Source organism: Corythoichthys intestinalis, chromosome 11 (genome assembly GCF_030265065.1).
Source record: "Corythoichthys intestinalis isolate RoL2023-P3 chromosome 11, ASM3026506v1, whole genome shotgun sequence".
Lineage (NCBI taxonomy): Eukaryota > Metazoa > Chordata > Actinopteri > Syngnathiformes > Syngnathidae > Corythoichthys > Corythoichthys intestinalis.
Window position 1 is genome coordinate 6,312,018 of NC_080405.1, and position 18,006 is coordinate 6,330,023.

The window sequence follows — 18,006 nt, forward strand, 5'->3', positions numbered from 1 at the left end:
AGCAGATTGAACTATTGCAACGGTATATTTATGGGTCTTGATAAAAAATCAGTCAGGAAGCTGCAGCTAGTACAGAATGCTGCAGCCAGAGTCCTCACAAATACAAGGAAGCTGGACCACATTACACCGGTTTTGAAATCGCTACACTGGCTTCCAGTGAGTCAAAGGATAGACTATAAAATACTACTGCTCGTCTATAAAACACTTAATGGCCTTGGACCAAAATACATGCTTGATTTGTTAGATTCCTATGAGACATCTAGACCCCTAAGGTCGTCTGGAACCGGTCTCCTGCATGTTCCAAGAACAAGAACCAAGCAGGGTGAGGCAGCATTTAGCTATTATGCTCCTCACCTCTGGAACAAGTTACATGAACTTCTGAAGTATGCTCAAACTGTTAGCTCTTTTAAATCAGGGCTAAAAACGCTATTGTTTAGCACTGCATATCCATAACTGTCTATGTATTTCAATCTACTTGCTTTCTATTCCTCTTGTGCTTATCCCCATAGTTGATTTCAATTATTATTATTAGTAGTAGTTTTTGTGTTATTTTTATTTATTTATTTTTATTCAATTTGGGATTAAATGCGATTTTTATGTATAATTTTATTTCCGATTTTGATTGTCTTGGTTTTTACTTTGTATTGATTTAAATGTGATTTTTATGATCTTCATGTGATATAAAGCACTTTGAATTGCCTTGTGTTGAATTGTGCTATATAAATAAATTTGCCTTGCCTTGCCTAATGTTCCTATTTTTGAAAGCACAAAAGTGTGTAATAAACAACTAGCACATTTATATTTTGCATTTTGTTTTTTTACTGTGCCGAAAATGAACCGAACCGCGACCTCAAAACCGTGGTACGTACCGAACCGAGATTTTTGTGTACCGTTACACCCCTGGTAATTATCAAGAATTTAGTGAAGGTTTTCGGGCTGTGAAACGAATTAATGCAATCATAATGTATTTTTAGAGGAAAATCCTGCTCGACATACGACCATTTCGACTTACAAACAAGGTCCTGGAACAAATTAAATTCGTATGTACAGGCACCACTACATAGTTAGTTATGAGGGGGAAAAATTTTTTTTTTTTTGAGGGCGCGAGCTACCCACACTAGCGTTGCGATCGACGTACCCCTACTGTAGAATGATAAACAGTACATGAAAGCGAAGTCCTGTGAAAGGAGTCCGAAAGGTTACTTTCATTCATCAAAAAGCATTTAGAAAACTTCAATGTCAATAAGAGGTTATTAAAATAAGATGGTAATTCTTTATTCTCTGCAGGTGCTGAGAAAGTCACTGGACAAAATGGTGCAGCAGACTAAATCGTTGGTGAACTCGGACAGTAATTTTCTTTCTACTCTTCATAGCCATAATCAACTTCTACTGAAGCAGCAGCTTCAAAAGGTTGATGCAGCTTCTGCTGAGCTGCAGGTGACTTGCCCGATCCTCTGATGTTTCCATGATAAGCGTGTTTGAATATTTCAATCATTGCAGAATCAAAAATGATCCGCACATGGATCTTTCATGCACTGTCGCTTTGGTTTTTAGCGCAATTTTTCTCACACGTGCTGACTTATATGTCGTGATCACGATCGCAAGTACTTTTTGGATAAATGTTTACGCATGTTGTTTTCACTTGGTAAAAGTACCATTGTAGAGCAATGTGTAATTATCTTAGGTTTATGGTCAGAGGTATCTTCAGCAGCTGATGTTGTTTGGCACAATATTGAAATAGTGTGCCACTGAGAAGAATGGCGCATGAATGGCTTGAAGAGTTGAAAAGAGACGTAACAAGCCTGAGACATGCAGAATGGGTAGGACCTCATTCAACCTCTACCGCTGACGAGAAGACTGAGCAAGCTCTGCAAATTATACTGTCGGACTATTAGTCATGGGTTTGCCCATCAAATCATTCATAAAAGGAAAAAAAATCACTTATTGCCCTACAGACAAAAACGACAGTGCACTATAGAACGTGGAGATTATTTCTGACGTGACCATGTACAGTGGTATAAAAAAGTATCAATCTTTTGGAATTTCTCACATTATTGCATAAAATCACCATCAAATGTGATCTGATCTTTGTCAAAATCACACAGATGATAAAACTGTGCCTTAACTAAAACCACCCAAACATTTACAGGTTTTCTTATTTTAACCAGGATAGGATGCAAACAATGACAGAAGGGGGAAAAAGAAGTAAGTGAACCATCACATTTAATATTTTGTGCCCCCCCACATCGATCAGGACTTATCTTGGGCCTCCATGGAGTCCTCCCATGAACACCATTCTTGGCCATAGTTTTACATACAGTTGATGTGTGCACAGAGATATTGGACTCAGTGATTTCTGTAAGTCTTTAGCAGACACTCTAGGGTTCTTTTTCACCTCTCTGAGTATTCTGCGCTGAACTCTTGGCGTTATCTTTGGTGGACTCCTTGGGAAAGAAGCAACAGTCCCAAACTCCATTTGTAGACAACTTCTCTGTCAATTGATGAACATCCAGATTTTCAGAGATGGTTTTGTATCCTTTCCCAGCTTTATACAAATCTACAATCTTTGATTGCAGATCTTCAGACTGGTCTTTTGACCGAGCCATGATACACATCAGACAATGCTTCTCATTAAGACAATTCTTACCAGGTGTGTGTTTTATAGTGGGCAGGGCAGATTTAAACCACTCATCAGGGATTGGGCACACACCTGATGTAAATTATTTGGTAAAAATTGGTTCCAATTGCTTTTTAAGTCTCCTTAGGCAGAGGGTTCACTTATTTTTTCCCCTTCTGTCATTGTTTGCATGCTATATTTGAAATATGAAAACCTATAAATGTTTGGGTGGTTTTAGTTCAAGCAGACACTGTTTTTACATTGGTGTGATTTTGACAAAGATCCGATCACATTTGATGGTGATTTTATTCAGAAGTTTGAGAAATACCAATAGGGTCAGATACTTTTTCATACCACTGTAGATACTGATGTCTGCCAATTAATTATTTTTCTATATCAGGCTTTTTCTTCTCTGGTCCTAAAAACCTTTTCTGATGACTGCAAAAGGATATCTGCTGATCTCTTTGAGCAGACCATGCCTTCTGCTGGACATTGGAGACTCAATCCTAGGCCAGGTAGTCTTTTGTATAACTGCCAATCCATACTTTGCTTATGATTTTACAGAATTTCACTCCCAAGAGTTTTCAAAGCCAAACCTACTTGAGAATGACCTGAAATTTCGGTACTAGCAATCTTTGGTTTTTCTGTCGTTTTTTTTTTTTTTTTTGTGACATAATTTGACATCAAAAGTGCGCCTGCCTCACTGAGCTACAAGACTCGTCCAGATCAAAGTGTCATGTCATATGAGGTGTTTACACTGTCTTGCCCTACCATCGAACATGCAATTTGTCGTCACCTACCATATACCTGTATAGATAGTCCACACGCCGAGTAACTCATCTTCATACATCTTGGCTGTCGTGTTGCCTGTCAAACTGACAAAGTCTGCAAGCTCCTCTCACTTTAGAGCACGCTCAATGCGTCTTTTGTCACTCCTTAAACAAAATTCCTACGAAAAGATGTATCCCAAGCAATATCCACTTGGCCTGAACAATATTGGAAAAAAACTGTTGCTGCGATTTTTGGGGGCGGGGTTACGATATTTTGCGATATTAAAACTCAAATTTTCACTAGATGAGTTGAATAACTGTTTGGAAAGACATAGTGTATTAATAGAATACGGTTTAATCAGTGAATGATGAAGATTGATATGAGGGGATCCAGGAAGCCAAGGCTCTGCACAAAATAGATGATTTATTGAACACTGTATTTTACACTTTAACAGCAGCAAATATTTTAAACTACAAATAAAAAAGCAAGTGCATAAGTCCCCTGAGTTGTTAACAAAATATAACAATAAATACAAACTTCTGTAAAATAACAAAGTTGTAAACATATCTGAACAAAAATATTAAATATTAATAAATAAAAGATCAGGTACAATAGTCCCGAGTTGTTCACAAATATAACAATAAAATTAAAACCTCAGTTAAACAACAACAAAGTTGTAAACATATTTGAACTTAAATATTAAATCTGACACTCCCGCTGTGGGGGGGGGGGATTACTGGAGGGAAGGAGAGACTGTGTGGAGAGCATGAAGCAAAACAAAAGTTTGTGTATTAAAAAATGAAATAAACAATCGCACGTCCTTGCGATGGGACTACCGCGTATGCGCACATCGCGATGGCGATATTGTGAATATTATCCACTGATTTGCCATCAGATTGAGATCCCGTGTTAGTCCACCATCGTGTTGTATTCAGCCGACTGAGGGGGCGCAGTGGCCTGGGAGTCAGTGAAAGACCGGCCCGCTTCATGGATGGTGTTGGAACCAATCCAATGCATATGAGAGTAGTCAGAATGGTTTATCACAAAAATTCACCAACCATAGCCAGTACTTATTCAGATGTGTGGATTCACAGTGCCACAAAACCGAGAACTGAAACCTGCCATTTACTAATACGACCCGTTACTGAGGGGAATCGCATAATATTGTACTGACGTGACAGCGCATGTAACGCATATGTATATGGGGCGGTTTTAAGATCAGGCAACTTTGTTTCATTTTTAAATGATGACAATGGTGTTGTTATATTTATTTATAGTGTTGAGAGTGTTCTTACGAGTTGGGAACAGTGCAAGCACACAGAAGTCAACTGCCTTGCCGCTCGCTGCATTTACCATAATGTTTGGTTTACGCGGTTGTGCTAATTTTAGGGTCCCCGGTAAATCCAAAAATCCTCGGTATCTCTGCTTGCCAGTGCACTCTTGGTGACGTAGCAACTTTTCAGGGTTGTCAAATTTGTTTCGCGCGAAGCTTGAATTTACTTGCTTTATTTTTTTCGTGATATATTAAAAAACAGTTAATCTAGCGTGCTGTACAGTATTTTGTCATTCAGCATAAATTAAGGGTTACAAAAATGCCACTGGAGAGACTCACTTTAATGATTATGCTCACTGTTCATACTGTACTGTATCCTTTGCTCCTATTTAGCCCACGGCATACACAAAATAAATTATACTGACGGACTAGCATGTAGTTTCTTAATTGTTAGTCACACATTAACAACATCTGGTGTTTTTTGAGGCACGACAAATGTCATTGAGAGTGGGCACTGATTAAAGGATTAGCATGGTTATTACTAGCTCTAAATGATGACTGACTAGCAATGCAAATGACTGCATCTTTAATTATATTTTGTACCATGACCATGTCTCTTGTTCTAAAAGCGTTTCACATCAGTGTGGGTGGCATCTGAATTATTTGACAGTTTTTTTTCTTTGTTTAAACAGGCTGTCCGATGAGTCCCAATGAGTACGCGTCATTGGCTGCACAGAATGTGATTGGTCAGGTTTTGGATGGCGTGGAGTTACTGCCTGATGATGTCCGCATCCAGGCGCTTAGCTTAACCATGACAGCTTTCATGGAGGCATGGATGGAACACATACTGAAAGAACGAATAAAATTTAGGTATAGCCCCTGACAATTACAGTGGTATGAAAAAGTATCTGAACCTTTTGGAATTTCTCACATTTCTGCATAAAATCACCGTCAAATGTGAGCTGATTTTTGTCAAAATCATACAGATGAAAAAACTAAGCTTGAGAACGATCAACCAATACAATCGGATGTCCGGTTTTACAGGCGAGCGATACGGCTGTATCGATAGCAAGCTAACTATTTGACAGTAAATAGCCAGTAAACCTTAGATGTATCAATAGTACAACAAGGACTCTGCTATCGCGAGCGCAAAAACCGGATATCAGCGTTCATACCATTGCTTTGCTAGTTTTATGAACCAAGCGATGTGTAAATGACACATATGTAGCTTGTACTTCAATAATGCTGCGCAGTGCCTTCCCCTTCGCCGCACTTCAAGTGAGACAGCACTCGCAGTCGTGGTTGCCTCAACTTCCTATCATGCATTTCGATCGTGACGGGCGTGTCATAACTACGCCAGAGCAAACGAAACCACAGTCGCGCATGCTAAAACAATGGACAAAAAACATGAGCGCTGACGCCAGCTTGCTAGGCGGAAGTTACGAATGACAGCGATTGATTTTCAACGCATGTCGGACTTTGAAGTGAAGACGGCACCCAGATTTGTATGGGACAGAGATCGTTTTTAAGCCTGAAAAATAACCCACTACAATGGCACGACCTGCTGGAGATATTGTTTCCACGAAACGCAGTCTACTTAAACATGAACATTTGGATCAGTTGATCTTCCTCAAGAAAAATCTGCCCTTCCAAAAAGATATGGACAGTGATGAGGAATAAAAATGTGGAAGCACAGGCATAAGTGAATGACTTTGTTGTGTATAAGGTCAATAATCATTTTAACCTATCTGGCTAAAATGCCATGTTTTTATTCCCACAATTATACCAGAGGTAAAGAATAATTGCATTATGCTTTATTTATTTTTTTATTTATTGTGATAATACTAACAGGTTTGATTATTTTTCTCTAGAGCTCCTGCATATAATTTTAGTTTGTGAGATGTTTACATTGAAAGGTTGCACTTAACTTACCTACCTCTTGTGTTCAAAACACCAGGAAATACAGAGATTGAATTACTGCTCTTTATTATTGTCTGTCACTTGAGTTTTAGTATCAATCCCAGCCAACAAAATGATGGTCATCTAGTTGGCCTTATTTTTTTTTCATGTCTCAAAAAAAAAACACATTGGTATGAACTTATGTTGTTTAATTTTACTTGTAGAAATTTGGTCTCTTTTATCCGTTTAAAATACTGTAAGAACAAACAACAAATGTTTATCGTATCGTTTTCACACTGTATCGAACCGTATCGTTCTAAAACTGTATGGAATCGTATTGAATCTGTCTGCCTTAAAAATTTATCGTTTTTGAATCGAATCGTAACCTGTGTATCTAGATACATATCGAATCAGCTTCATGTCAGAGATTCCCAACCCTGGAAAAAACAGCGTCTGCTTTAACTAAAACCACCCAAACATTTATAGGTTTTAATATTTTTATGGGTATAGTATGCAAACAATGACAGAAGGGGGAAAAATAAGTAAGTGAACCATCACATTTAATATTTTGTGGCCTCATCTTTGGCAGCAATAGCTTCATTCAGACTGTCAATCAGTCTGGCACATCGATCAAGACTAAACTTGGCCCATTATTCTCTACAAAACTGCTGTAGTTCAGTCAGATTCCTGGGATGGCTGGCAGGAATCGCTGTCTTTAGGTCATGCCACAGCATCTCAATGGGGTTCAAGTCTGGACTGTAACTTGGCCACTCCAGAACGTGTATTTTGTTCTTCTGAAACCATTCTGAAGTTGGTTAACTTCTGTGTTTTGGATCATTATCTTGTTGCAGCATCCATCATCTTTTTAGCTTCAACTGTCTGACAGCCTCAGGTTTTCCTGCAAAACATCCTGACAAACTTTTGAGTTCCTTCTTCCATGAATGATTGCAAGTTGTCCAGGCCCCGAGGGAGCAAAACAGCTCCAAATCATGATGCTCCCTCCACCATGCTTCACGGTGAGGATGAGGTGTTGATGTTGGTGAGCTGTTCCATTTTTCTTCCACACATGACGTTTGTGTGTTATTCCCAAACCAACCAACTTTGGTTTCATCAGTCTACAAAATATTTTGCCAAAACCTCTGTAGAGTGTCCAAGTGCCTTTTTGCGAACATTAAACAAGCAACAATGTTTTTTGTAGACAGCAGTGGCTTCCTCCTATGAACACCATTCTTGACCATAGTTTTGCATATAGTTGAGATATTGGACTGTGCCAGTGATTTCTGTAAGTCTTTAGCAGACACGCTAGGATTCTTTTTTTTTTTTTACCTTTGAGCATTCTGCGCTTAACTCTTGGCATCATCTTTGGTGAACAGCCACTCCTTGGGAGAGAAGCAACAGTGCCAAACTCTCTCCATTTGTAGACAACTGCTCTGACTGTTGATTGATGAACATCCAGACTTTTAGAGATATCATTTCCCAGCTTTATACAAATCAACAATCCTTGAACGCAGGTCTTCAGACAGCTCTTTTGGCAGAGCCATGATGCACATCAATGTTTCTCATCAAGACACTTCTTACCAGGTGTGTGTTTTTTTGTGGGCAGGGCAGATTTAATACACTCATCAGTGAGTGGGCACACAATTTCAATTTCAATTGCTCTTTTAGTCTCCTTAGGTATAGGGTTCACTTATTCCCTCCCTCCCCCTTCTGTCATTTTTTGCATGCTGTCCTCATTAAAATATGAAAACTTATAAATGTTTAGGTGGTTTTAGTTAAAGCACTGTTTTTACATCTGTGTGATTTTGACAAAGATCAGCTCACATTTGATGGTGATTTTATGCAGAAATGTGAGAAATTCCAAAAGGTTCAGATACTTTTTCATACCACTGTAAGTCATGTGAATATGACTGATGTAAAACTTATTATTTATGCTTCCTCCTCAGTGTGCAGGGAGCGCTCCAATTAAAACAGGACTTTGATTCTATTCGAGAATTGATCTGCTCTGACAGATATGGACTGCCAGAGGAACTCCTTCAGCGACTACTCAGTCTCAGGTATCCTCAAGCCTTGGTATATATTAGCTTTTAACCAATTTGTTTGCCATGAGTATTTCATGTCTATATTTTTTGCTCCAAGAGCTACTTTACAAATTCCGGCGATCTACCTTTACAGCTTCAACTTCCTTAATTAAAAAAAAAAAAAGTATCCTATATTTAATTATGTTGTGTGAGCACCATATAAGCTTATGTTGCCCGCACAAAATAATTAACTATGTGCGTGTAATATTTTTATTTTTTATTTTTTTATGCCGCGAGCGATCCACACAAATGTTTTCCACTAAGGTAGTAAGACTATATACAAATAAATCAAATACTCATTCAAATTCAATAAACGTTTATTCACTAAATAAAACACACAAACTATTATTTAAAAAATATAATTATTAATAAAATTATTAAATAAAAAAATTAAAATTGAAATTATTAAATAAAATTATTAAAAAAAATACATAATGATAAACAAATATTTAAAATCGCAACGGGTGACGTGCGATTTGAATGCTGGCTTAATGTAGAACAGGAAATAGGTGAGAAACCAGTGCCATTTTTGTTCTGGGCCAGTTGGAGCCTATCAAAATCGATTGCTTTGGTCCAAAGTGATTGTCATATAGACACGTGTAGTGACATTGGACACTTCGAACCTAATTTTCTGTTTTTTACCGATAGAAAAGCATGCATACTAGGGTGTGACAAAATATCGAAATGGTGTTATATCGTGATACTTTGTATCTCAAAAGGTTATCGATATGCTCATGCCAAGAATCGAGATAATGTTTTAAAAAGGTGTCAATGTTTTAAATAAATGAAAAAAAAAAAGAAAAAAAGTGGGGGGAACCAACAAGTTGCTACGAAAATCTTCCACTATAATAGCGTCTCAGTTAATTCCATGGCTGCCATTTTTGGCGCTCGACGCCCAGTGCATTAAGAAGGGCGAATGAACGTTTGTTCGTTTGAAACCAGCGCATTCACAGTCAGTCAATTCGATTTTTGGGGCATTTACAGGTCACTTTCTGTTCACTTTAGGGCATTTACATGTCACTTCCTCTTGATTCCCGGTTCACTTCCTGTTCTGTAACCCAAAATGCCCCAAAATCAACAGGAAGTGACCCATAAAATGCCCCAAAATTACCTCCTTGCCAGGCATTGGTTGCCAATGATGGCCATAGAAGTTGGAGGGGCACGTTTGAAGTGGGAGGCCACCCTCGCAGTTCAAATGGATTGGATGTCTACTAGTGATAAACTTAGAGCAGAAGGATGAAAATGGCTTGTTTTTCTGTTCATTTGTTGTTTGGTAAAATAATGTCCTGACCAATGTGTCAAGCTCAAATACGAATCCTTAGGTAGACATTTATAATATTACCCAAAATAAGGAGAGAAGGCACTCAATTTATTTGAAAAGCTTGCAAGGAGAAGGAGGGAAAACCTATACAGCTTCCGCAACCGTTCTAACTAGCCCCTCCTTCACCTCACTTTTTATTTGGGATGCCCCTTGTCTTGCCCTAAAAAGGAAAGGGGACGCAAGTTGGCGACACCCCTTGTATTTGTTTGGCTATGTGTGTGCATGTAGGTGGAATTATATAGATGTGCGTCAGCACATTTCAGCAAAGCTGCATCTTTTGCCTCTGCCCTTGAAAAGGCAAGAGGCTTCTTCAAGACGAAACATTCCTTCTTTGTAAGCAACAATAAGCATTTCTTCTTTGCAAGCAGCTATTGATTAGAGCAATTATATAATAACATCTTCATAACTATCTCATCAAATACATCTAATTAAGCAATATCATTTGGCAAGTAATAAAATGCAACAATATCTTGAATGTCCCAGACAGTTTAGTTCCTTAATGTCTGTGGCATGTCCTTGAAGCTGGCCTGTGGAACCTGGGCCAGTTTATACCGGTCAGAATGACAAGGCAGTTTTATCAAGAGCTAAACATGTCTATAGTTATCAATCACCAAAATGTCTCTTACTGCAATCAATCATGGAACATCCTATTATAGCAACAATACTTTATTATGAATCTTCATTGGTAAAAGCAAATATTTAATAGCCATTTAATAATTATCTTATCAATGTATAATAATCGTTGTATCGCCATATCGTGAGCTTTTTATCGCAAATTGTATTGTATCGTGAGGTACCAAGAAGTTCCCAGCCCTAATGCATACTGTAGTATTGAGAGTGTAACAAGCAGCAAATATGATGAAAACAAGTTAGAATAACTGTATTACAAAACATTGCCACCCACAGGTAATATAGTGCAACTACAAGCTTTCAAGTTGGAACTGAGAAATAGACGTCGGCGTTAACCTCATCACCGTCAATCAGCAAAAATTTAAGCGGTTAGATGAGCACGTATACTCATTGTTTTCGTTTGCTTTGAAAACAAAATGCTCTAATGCCGGGGCTATGGAAATGAAAATTTTCCTTGTCTCCTTGCATCTTCCTGACTCGGCACCATCTGTACACGCCGCATTGGCCTCCCTCCATTGGATGATTGACATTTGGTCTCTCAAATTTAAAAACAAACACAGATGCCAACAGTCACATGAACGACACAAGCAAACAAAACACTGCTACGATGCGTGCTAACTACACATACAGTAAGAAAATCACACATTGTGAACTTAAGAAGGAAACTATGACGAATTTATCTTGGCATTCGTGGCATTAGGTTTTAGTTTGTTATTGTCATCATTGACAAAAACAATACTGAATGACAGTAAATTGGCGTGAGACTTCATAGTCAAGTGCCGCATGTTCATGTTTTTGTAACCTTATCTGACTCCACTAACTTTCTTCAGATTATCTACCATCAACTGTCCACAAAATAGACCATTTACCGTATTGGCCCGAATATAAGACGGCCCTGACCCCCTTTTTCAAGACTCAAGTTTGAAAAAAGACTTTTTGAACACCAAATTAATTTTTATACAGAAAATAATTACAGTACATCTGAAACAAATGATTATAACAATATATTTGAGAGAAAAAGTATGATATTTGGCCTCATTCAAATCTTAATATCTGAACATTTAAATACAGTATGTAAACTAAAGTGCAATCACATTCGTAAATGAATGGCTTCTGGTTTTTGAAATAAAGTAAATAATCCAATCTATTGTGATAAAACAACAAAATTGTAATAACTGCATTAACCATCAAAGTGAGGTCTAACTGTAACTGTAGTCTTGAAACAAATCTGAATAAGGAAAAACATTGCAATAAAATAATGCAAACTGGTTAAACTTGAGAGTAGCTGAGATCTGTCGTGACAGAACATTACTCCTCAAGTTCAGCATTTGCTTCAATGATATCTGGCGCCATCTAGCGTCGTGAATGGGTATATTGTCTAGACCCCGAATATAAGACGACTCCCACTTTTTCAGTCTTATTTCAATGCAAAAAACACAGTCTTATATTCAGGCCAATACAGAATCGAGAACAGTAAAAAGTAACGAGAATAACAATAAAAACGGTCAGGAAACCAGAGGGAAAAAACTGGGCCCTGGGTCCCATTCAGGCAGCACGCCTTTCTTCATCCTGAGGAATGAAACGCCTCTTACGGAAAAATTGTCTTTTTGAAGGTTCGGTAGGTGGGGAGGAAGGGAGTTCCAAAAAAATCGATTATTACATGCATTGCAATTCGACGATTCAATTATATTCATAAAGGTTCAAAAACGATGATTTTCCCTAATAACTTTATGACAGCCGCTCATAGCGGAACGACACTCAAGACACGTCTGCCTCCAGGACACCTTTACCGGACGCACGCACAACGTTATGATGGATGCTGCCGGTTACTGAGCGAGAGATTTACTCCTTTTCAAAAGACTGGAAAATAAATCTGTATGAGACAGGCAGGGACCCAGCGATCGCGCTTCTGTGCGCAAGTTAGTTTTTAGAGTGAGAGGGAAAGAGAGATATATCGTTGCCCCTTGTCTTTCAGTTGTCCAGCCGTAGGTTCAAGTCGTGTTATTTGGAAAAAGTCCCTAGTGTTATGCAAAGTCCTATTTCCGTCTATCAGAGGTGAGTACACGAACCCTCTTGTACTGTTTAGCCTTTGTTGTTGTCGTTTTTGAGATGTTACTAGTTAGCGCCGAGCGCTATGCTAATTAGCGACTTCACTAACAAATATTTCCATATCAAGTTGTGCGTTGTTTGGTGGTGTACATAAATTACTCCAGATGCAGAACGTTTAAAACCAGGATTAAGTACAGCGATAACACTGCAAACATGTGAAATAGTGCAGAAATCTGTGACAACAAAGTATATTGGTTATGGTCTTATTTATAAAGACACTTTCTTTGTTTCCAGAAAATGTGGAATTCATTCCACCAGTGTAATTTTTATTGTATTGTTGAGAGAAATAAGTACTGCCTTTGAAACGGCTAATGTTTTTGGACCTTCTTGTGAAAACATGTATCTCGAGGTCAGCTGTGTATTGTATGGGCTTGTTGAAATATGAGTACTGCCTTTAAAATGGTTAATGTTTTTGTACTTTCTTGTTAAAAAAAAAGTTTAAGGGCAGCTTTTTCTTGTATGGGCATGTTTCCATCGTTCCTGTTGAATCATTAGGATACTTTAAATAAACAATGGACATGAATTTCTTTGGCTACTTTATTAACCCTTTAAGGTCTGGGCCTATTTTGTCTGATTTTGCATGCCTTTGAAGTTGCCTTTATATTTCAAAGAAAGAATTGTTTACGATGGCCTGGTTTGGTCCCTTTTTTTGTGACACCTTGAACTTCATGTCCAAACTGTTGTTTCATTCACTGACCAATTATAAATCATCATTTTGGGCCCAAAAAGACCAAAAATTCCAAAATCGTTTTGTCAAATTTTTTAATATTGATGTCCAATTGACAACCAAACATGCGTAACGAACCGTTTTGAAACTTTGTAATATTTATTCAACATGTTAGGATGAACATTCAACCAAAAAAATGTAGAATAAATAGTCTTATATTTGACAATTCAACATAAACAACAGGTATAGCCATAGGCGTTTTTTTGCCTTTATACATGCTCTAGTCAAAACAGGTTATATACAGCAGACCGAACAGTGAAAAAATATATACCATCTAACACAAAAAGTGTTTAGAGGCCATCTCTTTATGAGTTTAGGTATTGCGGCCCATCACCTGATGAAAAATATGTACACACAATCAAGCTTCTTGAACACACATTTATATAGACAAATTGAGAAGGCTGATTGTGGGGAAAAATATATATACAACATTGGGAAAAAAAAGTATTTTCAAAAATATTTACAATAAACAAGTTAAATTTTTTTCAGGCATGCCACTCCGAAAAGCAGTTTCGTCCTGGAATTCGACACAGGGCGACATCACACAGCCCACACTTCCATGGGGTGTCGGTCCTCTTTCCACCCTTCCATTTTCATTTCACTTTACTTTCATTGTCACTATAAATGTACATGAAAAAAAGTCAGTATTTATGAAAATAATAAAGTATAAAATAAAAATATATACAGCAATAAATAATAATGGAAATCTATATGTATGACAATAGAAAGAATACCATAGCTGAATATGTGCTACATCCCTAATCTTCATATAGAAAGAAGATCATCACAATTATAAATTCCTGCCTTGGATACACACAGTGCACGTACGACTTTGATCTGATATGCACATTTTATTATTATATACACAAACACACACTTATATTGCATCAAAATTAACTTTGTCTTGCAATATCAAAAGAAACTTTCAAAAGAAACTTTTTCAGCATCAAAAAAAAGTGAGTTTGCTTACCTCTGCTTGTCGATGGCGTCACCCACGTATTCAAATCCGTCACTATCTTCACTCGAGGACTCTCCCGAAGAAGACGATGATGACGAATTTGGACCATCCTCTTCCTCAAGTTGATCAAAAAGCACAATTGCCTGCGCTAAATTTAGTTTTCCGTTCATTCTCAAAGTCACACAAAGTCGCTGCTCGAGCCACACGGCCGTCGCTCGCCCCCTCGCTGCTTCAGAACACTCCTCCCTCTCGTTCGGTGGAACCTCGCACGGCAGTTATATTTATTTAAAAAACGCATTTTGTGCTTCCACTGTGACTTCGAAAGGGTTCGTTTGATTTGTGTTTTTTTCATGGAGCTTCCGTTTTGAAAAAGGACAAGAAATGATGGAAATATAGACATAAAGAAATGATCCATGCAGCGTTTTAATGTTTTTTTGAGAGGACAATAAAACTATAAAACTTAAATGACAATATCTCACGTTTTAGTTGGTCGATTGACTTCAAATAATAACGAGAGTAAACCGCAACTTCCGCACTTTAAAACGAGACCAACCAACGGCATGTGGGTGACGTAATTAAAACGTGAGGGCGCTTCAAAGACGACGTGCGCTGAGGACGCGCCGGCGCGTCCTTCAACTCTCAAGGGTTAATTAGTAATGTATGATGCAAATATATAGATAACAGTGATCATCGTCACTACCGTGATCATCGTTTGATAATCGAATCATAGCACCCTGAATGAATTATAATCGAATCAAATCTTGGGTGCCGAAGATGGCACACCTCTAGTGGGGAGGCGGGGCTATAGGTGCAGTGCCCAATGGTTTCACCAGTCATGGATTGAGCAAAAGAGTTTGTGACCACTAGTGCTGCAACGATTAATCGATTAATTCGAGTATTCGATTAGGAAAAAAAGATTTGAAATAAATTTTGCTGCTTCGATTATTCGTTTAATTAAAGTGGCGTTGTAATGGTTTATTTTGAAAGTGTTTGCATTTAGTTTTATTGATTAGGGTGGATACACTGCCCTCTAGTCTGCCTCATTTCACATGGATGAATCCAGCTGCCCCCTGTTAAGACCAACATAAGTCACTTTTTTAATGCATTCGTAATTTAGTTTATAGGTATATTTAGCCGATTTTTTTTGGGTGGGAATATGTATCTGAACCATTTAAGAGCGTTGTAAAAAAAATATATATATTTTTTATAGGGCTGTCAAACAATTAAAATTTTTAATTGAGTTAATTTCAGCTTAAAAATTAATTAATCGTAATTAATCGCAATTAATCGCAATTCAAACCATCTATAAAATATGCCATATTTTTCTGTAAATTATATATATTCTGTAAAATAAATTGTTGGAATGGAAAGATAAGACACAAGATGGATATATACAGTGGGGAGAACAAGTATTTGATACACTGCCAATGGATTTTCCCATTGGCAGTGTATCAAATACATTCAACATACGGTACATAAGGACTGTAGTGGGCATTTCACTCTACTGTCATTTAAATCTGTCTATGCTGTCCTCACTCCGAAGCGTCTACTTTTTCCAAAGCTAGACAGCTAGTGAACAACGCCTTAATAATCAGACTTCTTTCTTTTTCATCTGATTTATTAATAAAATAGCCTCAAACCATTGTCCTCTTTAGACCGTCATAAAACTACAAAAAAAAAAAGTACACAAGCATTGCATTAGCAACAACGTTAGCTTAGCACGCTATACAGGTTCACTAAACATAAACATAAAGCGTCTCATACAAAAAATAGAACATTTCGCTTACTAACATAATATGTACATTCTTTACAACAACCATACTTACGGACAAATCTTGTCCAAGGATCATATAAGCACAACATTACAACGTAGGCTTCAGCCCGAGACGTCGTGCAGCCATATGAACTGGCAAGAAAAAAAATAAACCATGTCGCAAAGCGACCACAAGAGTTCGCTGTTGTGCTGCAGCACAAAAACCCTTGCTGTAAAACTTACCAAAAGGCAGAATACTGTCTGAGCGGGACATGTGCGTTAATTGCGTCAAATATTTTAACGTGATTAATTAAAAAAATTAATTACTGCGCGTTAACGCGATAATTTTGACAGCCCTAATTTTTTAAAAGTTCGCATTTTATAGCATTTAAGCTGACTTTTGCTATGTAAATTAGCCAATTGTTCATTTGTTGTTTATAGATCCTCATTTATTTATTTTTTCTATATTGTTTGGGGCTCAGCTCAGGTGTTTTAATTTTTAATGTTCCATATCTGATTACTTGATTATTCGAACTAACTAGTTCATCGATTAATTGACTACTAAAATAATGGAAAGTTGCAGCCCTAGTGACCACTGTTGTCCGGGCGTCAGCTTTGAGTGGTCTGGACGACGCCAGCTTGGAGCTATCGGTCCGTCCGTTATCATATGGCGAGGGTTTGACATGGAGCGGCAGCTATGTTCTCTTCCATCACTTAGTCTTTCATTTCCTGCATACAGGGCTTTTATGTCTGCCCACACAAACATTCTTTTTCATGCACTCATATTTTAGATGCATTTTATTGTAGGTTTTATCTTTATTTTGCACTAAAACGATAGAAGCAGGCCTATGATAATTGACTAGCATGTTAGCAAATGCCTCTGTCATTCATTTGTTTAGACAAAACATTTTGTAATTGTAAAAATGTGAACATTTACCGATTCTGTAACTGTTGATGAGCACGATTGTTCTTTCCCATCTCTTTCTACAGGGTTTTTCATCAGGTGGACTCTGCAGTATTATGCCTGCTACAGCAGCCACAGGTCAGGCCGTACCTGCAAAGCAGAGCCTGGCAGTCTTTCACGCGCTGCTGTGAGTTGTGTTCTGTCAAGTCAACTCATGAGGGTTTTCAAAACATCAACTGGGCGTGGTAGTCGGGGTGTAAATCATGTATTTCATGACAATACATCATCAATTGTCGATTGATGAGCCATTAGTTAATTTTGACAACTCTCATGTGATTCAATATTTAAAAATGTGTACCACCAGATTTTAGGGGAATTAACCTGGGTGTGTTTCTATTTGTAGGTCCCACTAAGAGCAGCGGAGACAGTTTAAGTGCAGCGGTGGGGAGCAGTATAACCAACCTGAGGGGAATGGAAGCAGACTACATGACACAGTCTAGTCCTTCAGTTGTAAGCACTGATATCCCTTCAGTGGACCCATTTATCCCAGGGGAGCCCTACCTTGCGCCAAGGTAACATCAACTGTTCATTGGAAAACAAAGCATTTTTACTTTGGACTTTACCAAAACTCTTGTAAACTAGTGTCAGGGATTTTAGTTAAACACTTGAAGGAGCAATATGTAAGATTGGTGGCCAAAATTGATACTGCAACCACGATCAAAATACTGGTTCTCCCCAGGTTACGACCAGTGCTGTTAAAAAATGTACAGTAAGTAGTTACAGTTGGTAACAAGTTACTTCTCCTAAAAATTTAGTTAGTTTAGTAGTTAGTAGGGGTGCAACGGTTCAGTTAGCCCACGGTTCGGTTTGAACCTCAGTTTTGGGATCACTGTTTCGGTTCGGTTGCATTAAAAAAAAAAAAAAGTCTGCCTTTCCAAAAGACCGCCTTTATTTTGCTTTTAAGAA

At 37.9% G+C, this 18,006-nt stretch overlaps 1 protein-coding gene across 2 annotated transcripts in view; it reads left to right on the plus strand.

Moving 5' to 3' along the window:
* The window catches only part of ccdc142 (coiled-coil domain containing 142), a 63,047-nt gene that overhangs the window by 36,366 nt on the left and 8,675 nt on the right, over positions 1 to 18,006 (plus strand). For both annotated transcript variants that reach the window (XM_057849993.1, XM_057849992.1), the window contains 6 exons: positions 1,288 to 1,437; positions 3,018 to 3,132; positions 5,354 to 5,531; positions 8,504 to 8,614; positions 17,127 to 17,227; positions 17,444 to 17,612. In XM_057849993.1, the coding sequence (XP_057705976.1) occupies positions 1,288 to 1,437; positions 3,018 to 3,132; positions 5,354 to 5,531; positions 8,504 to 8,614; positions 17,127 to 17,227; positions 17,444 to 17,612 (824 nt within the window). The remainder of the gene's footprint in view (positions 1 to 1,287; positions 1,438 to 3,017; positions 3,133 to 5,353; positions 5,532 to 8,503; positions 8,615 to 17,126; positions 17,228 to 17,443; positions 17,613 to 18,006) is intronic.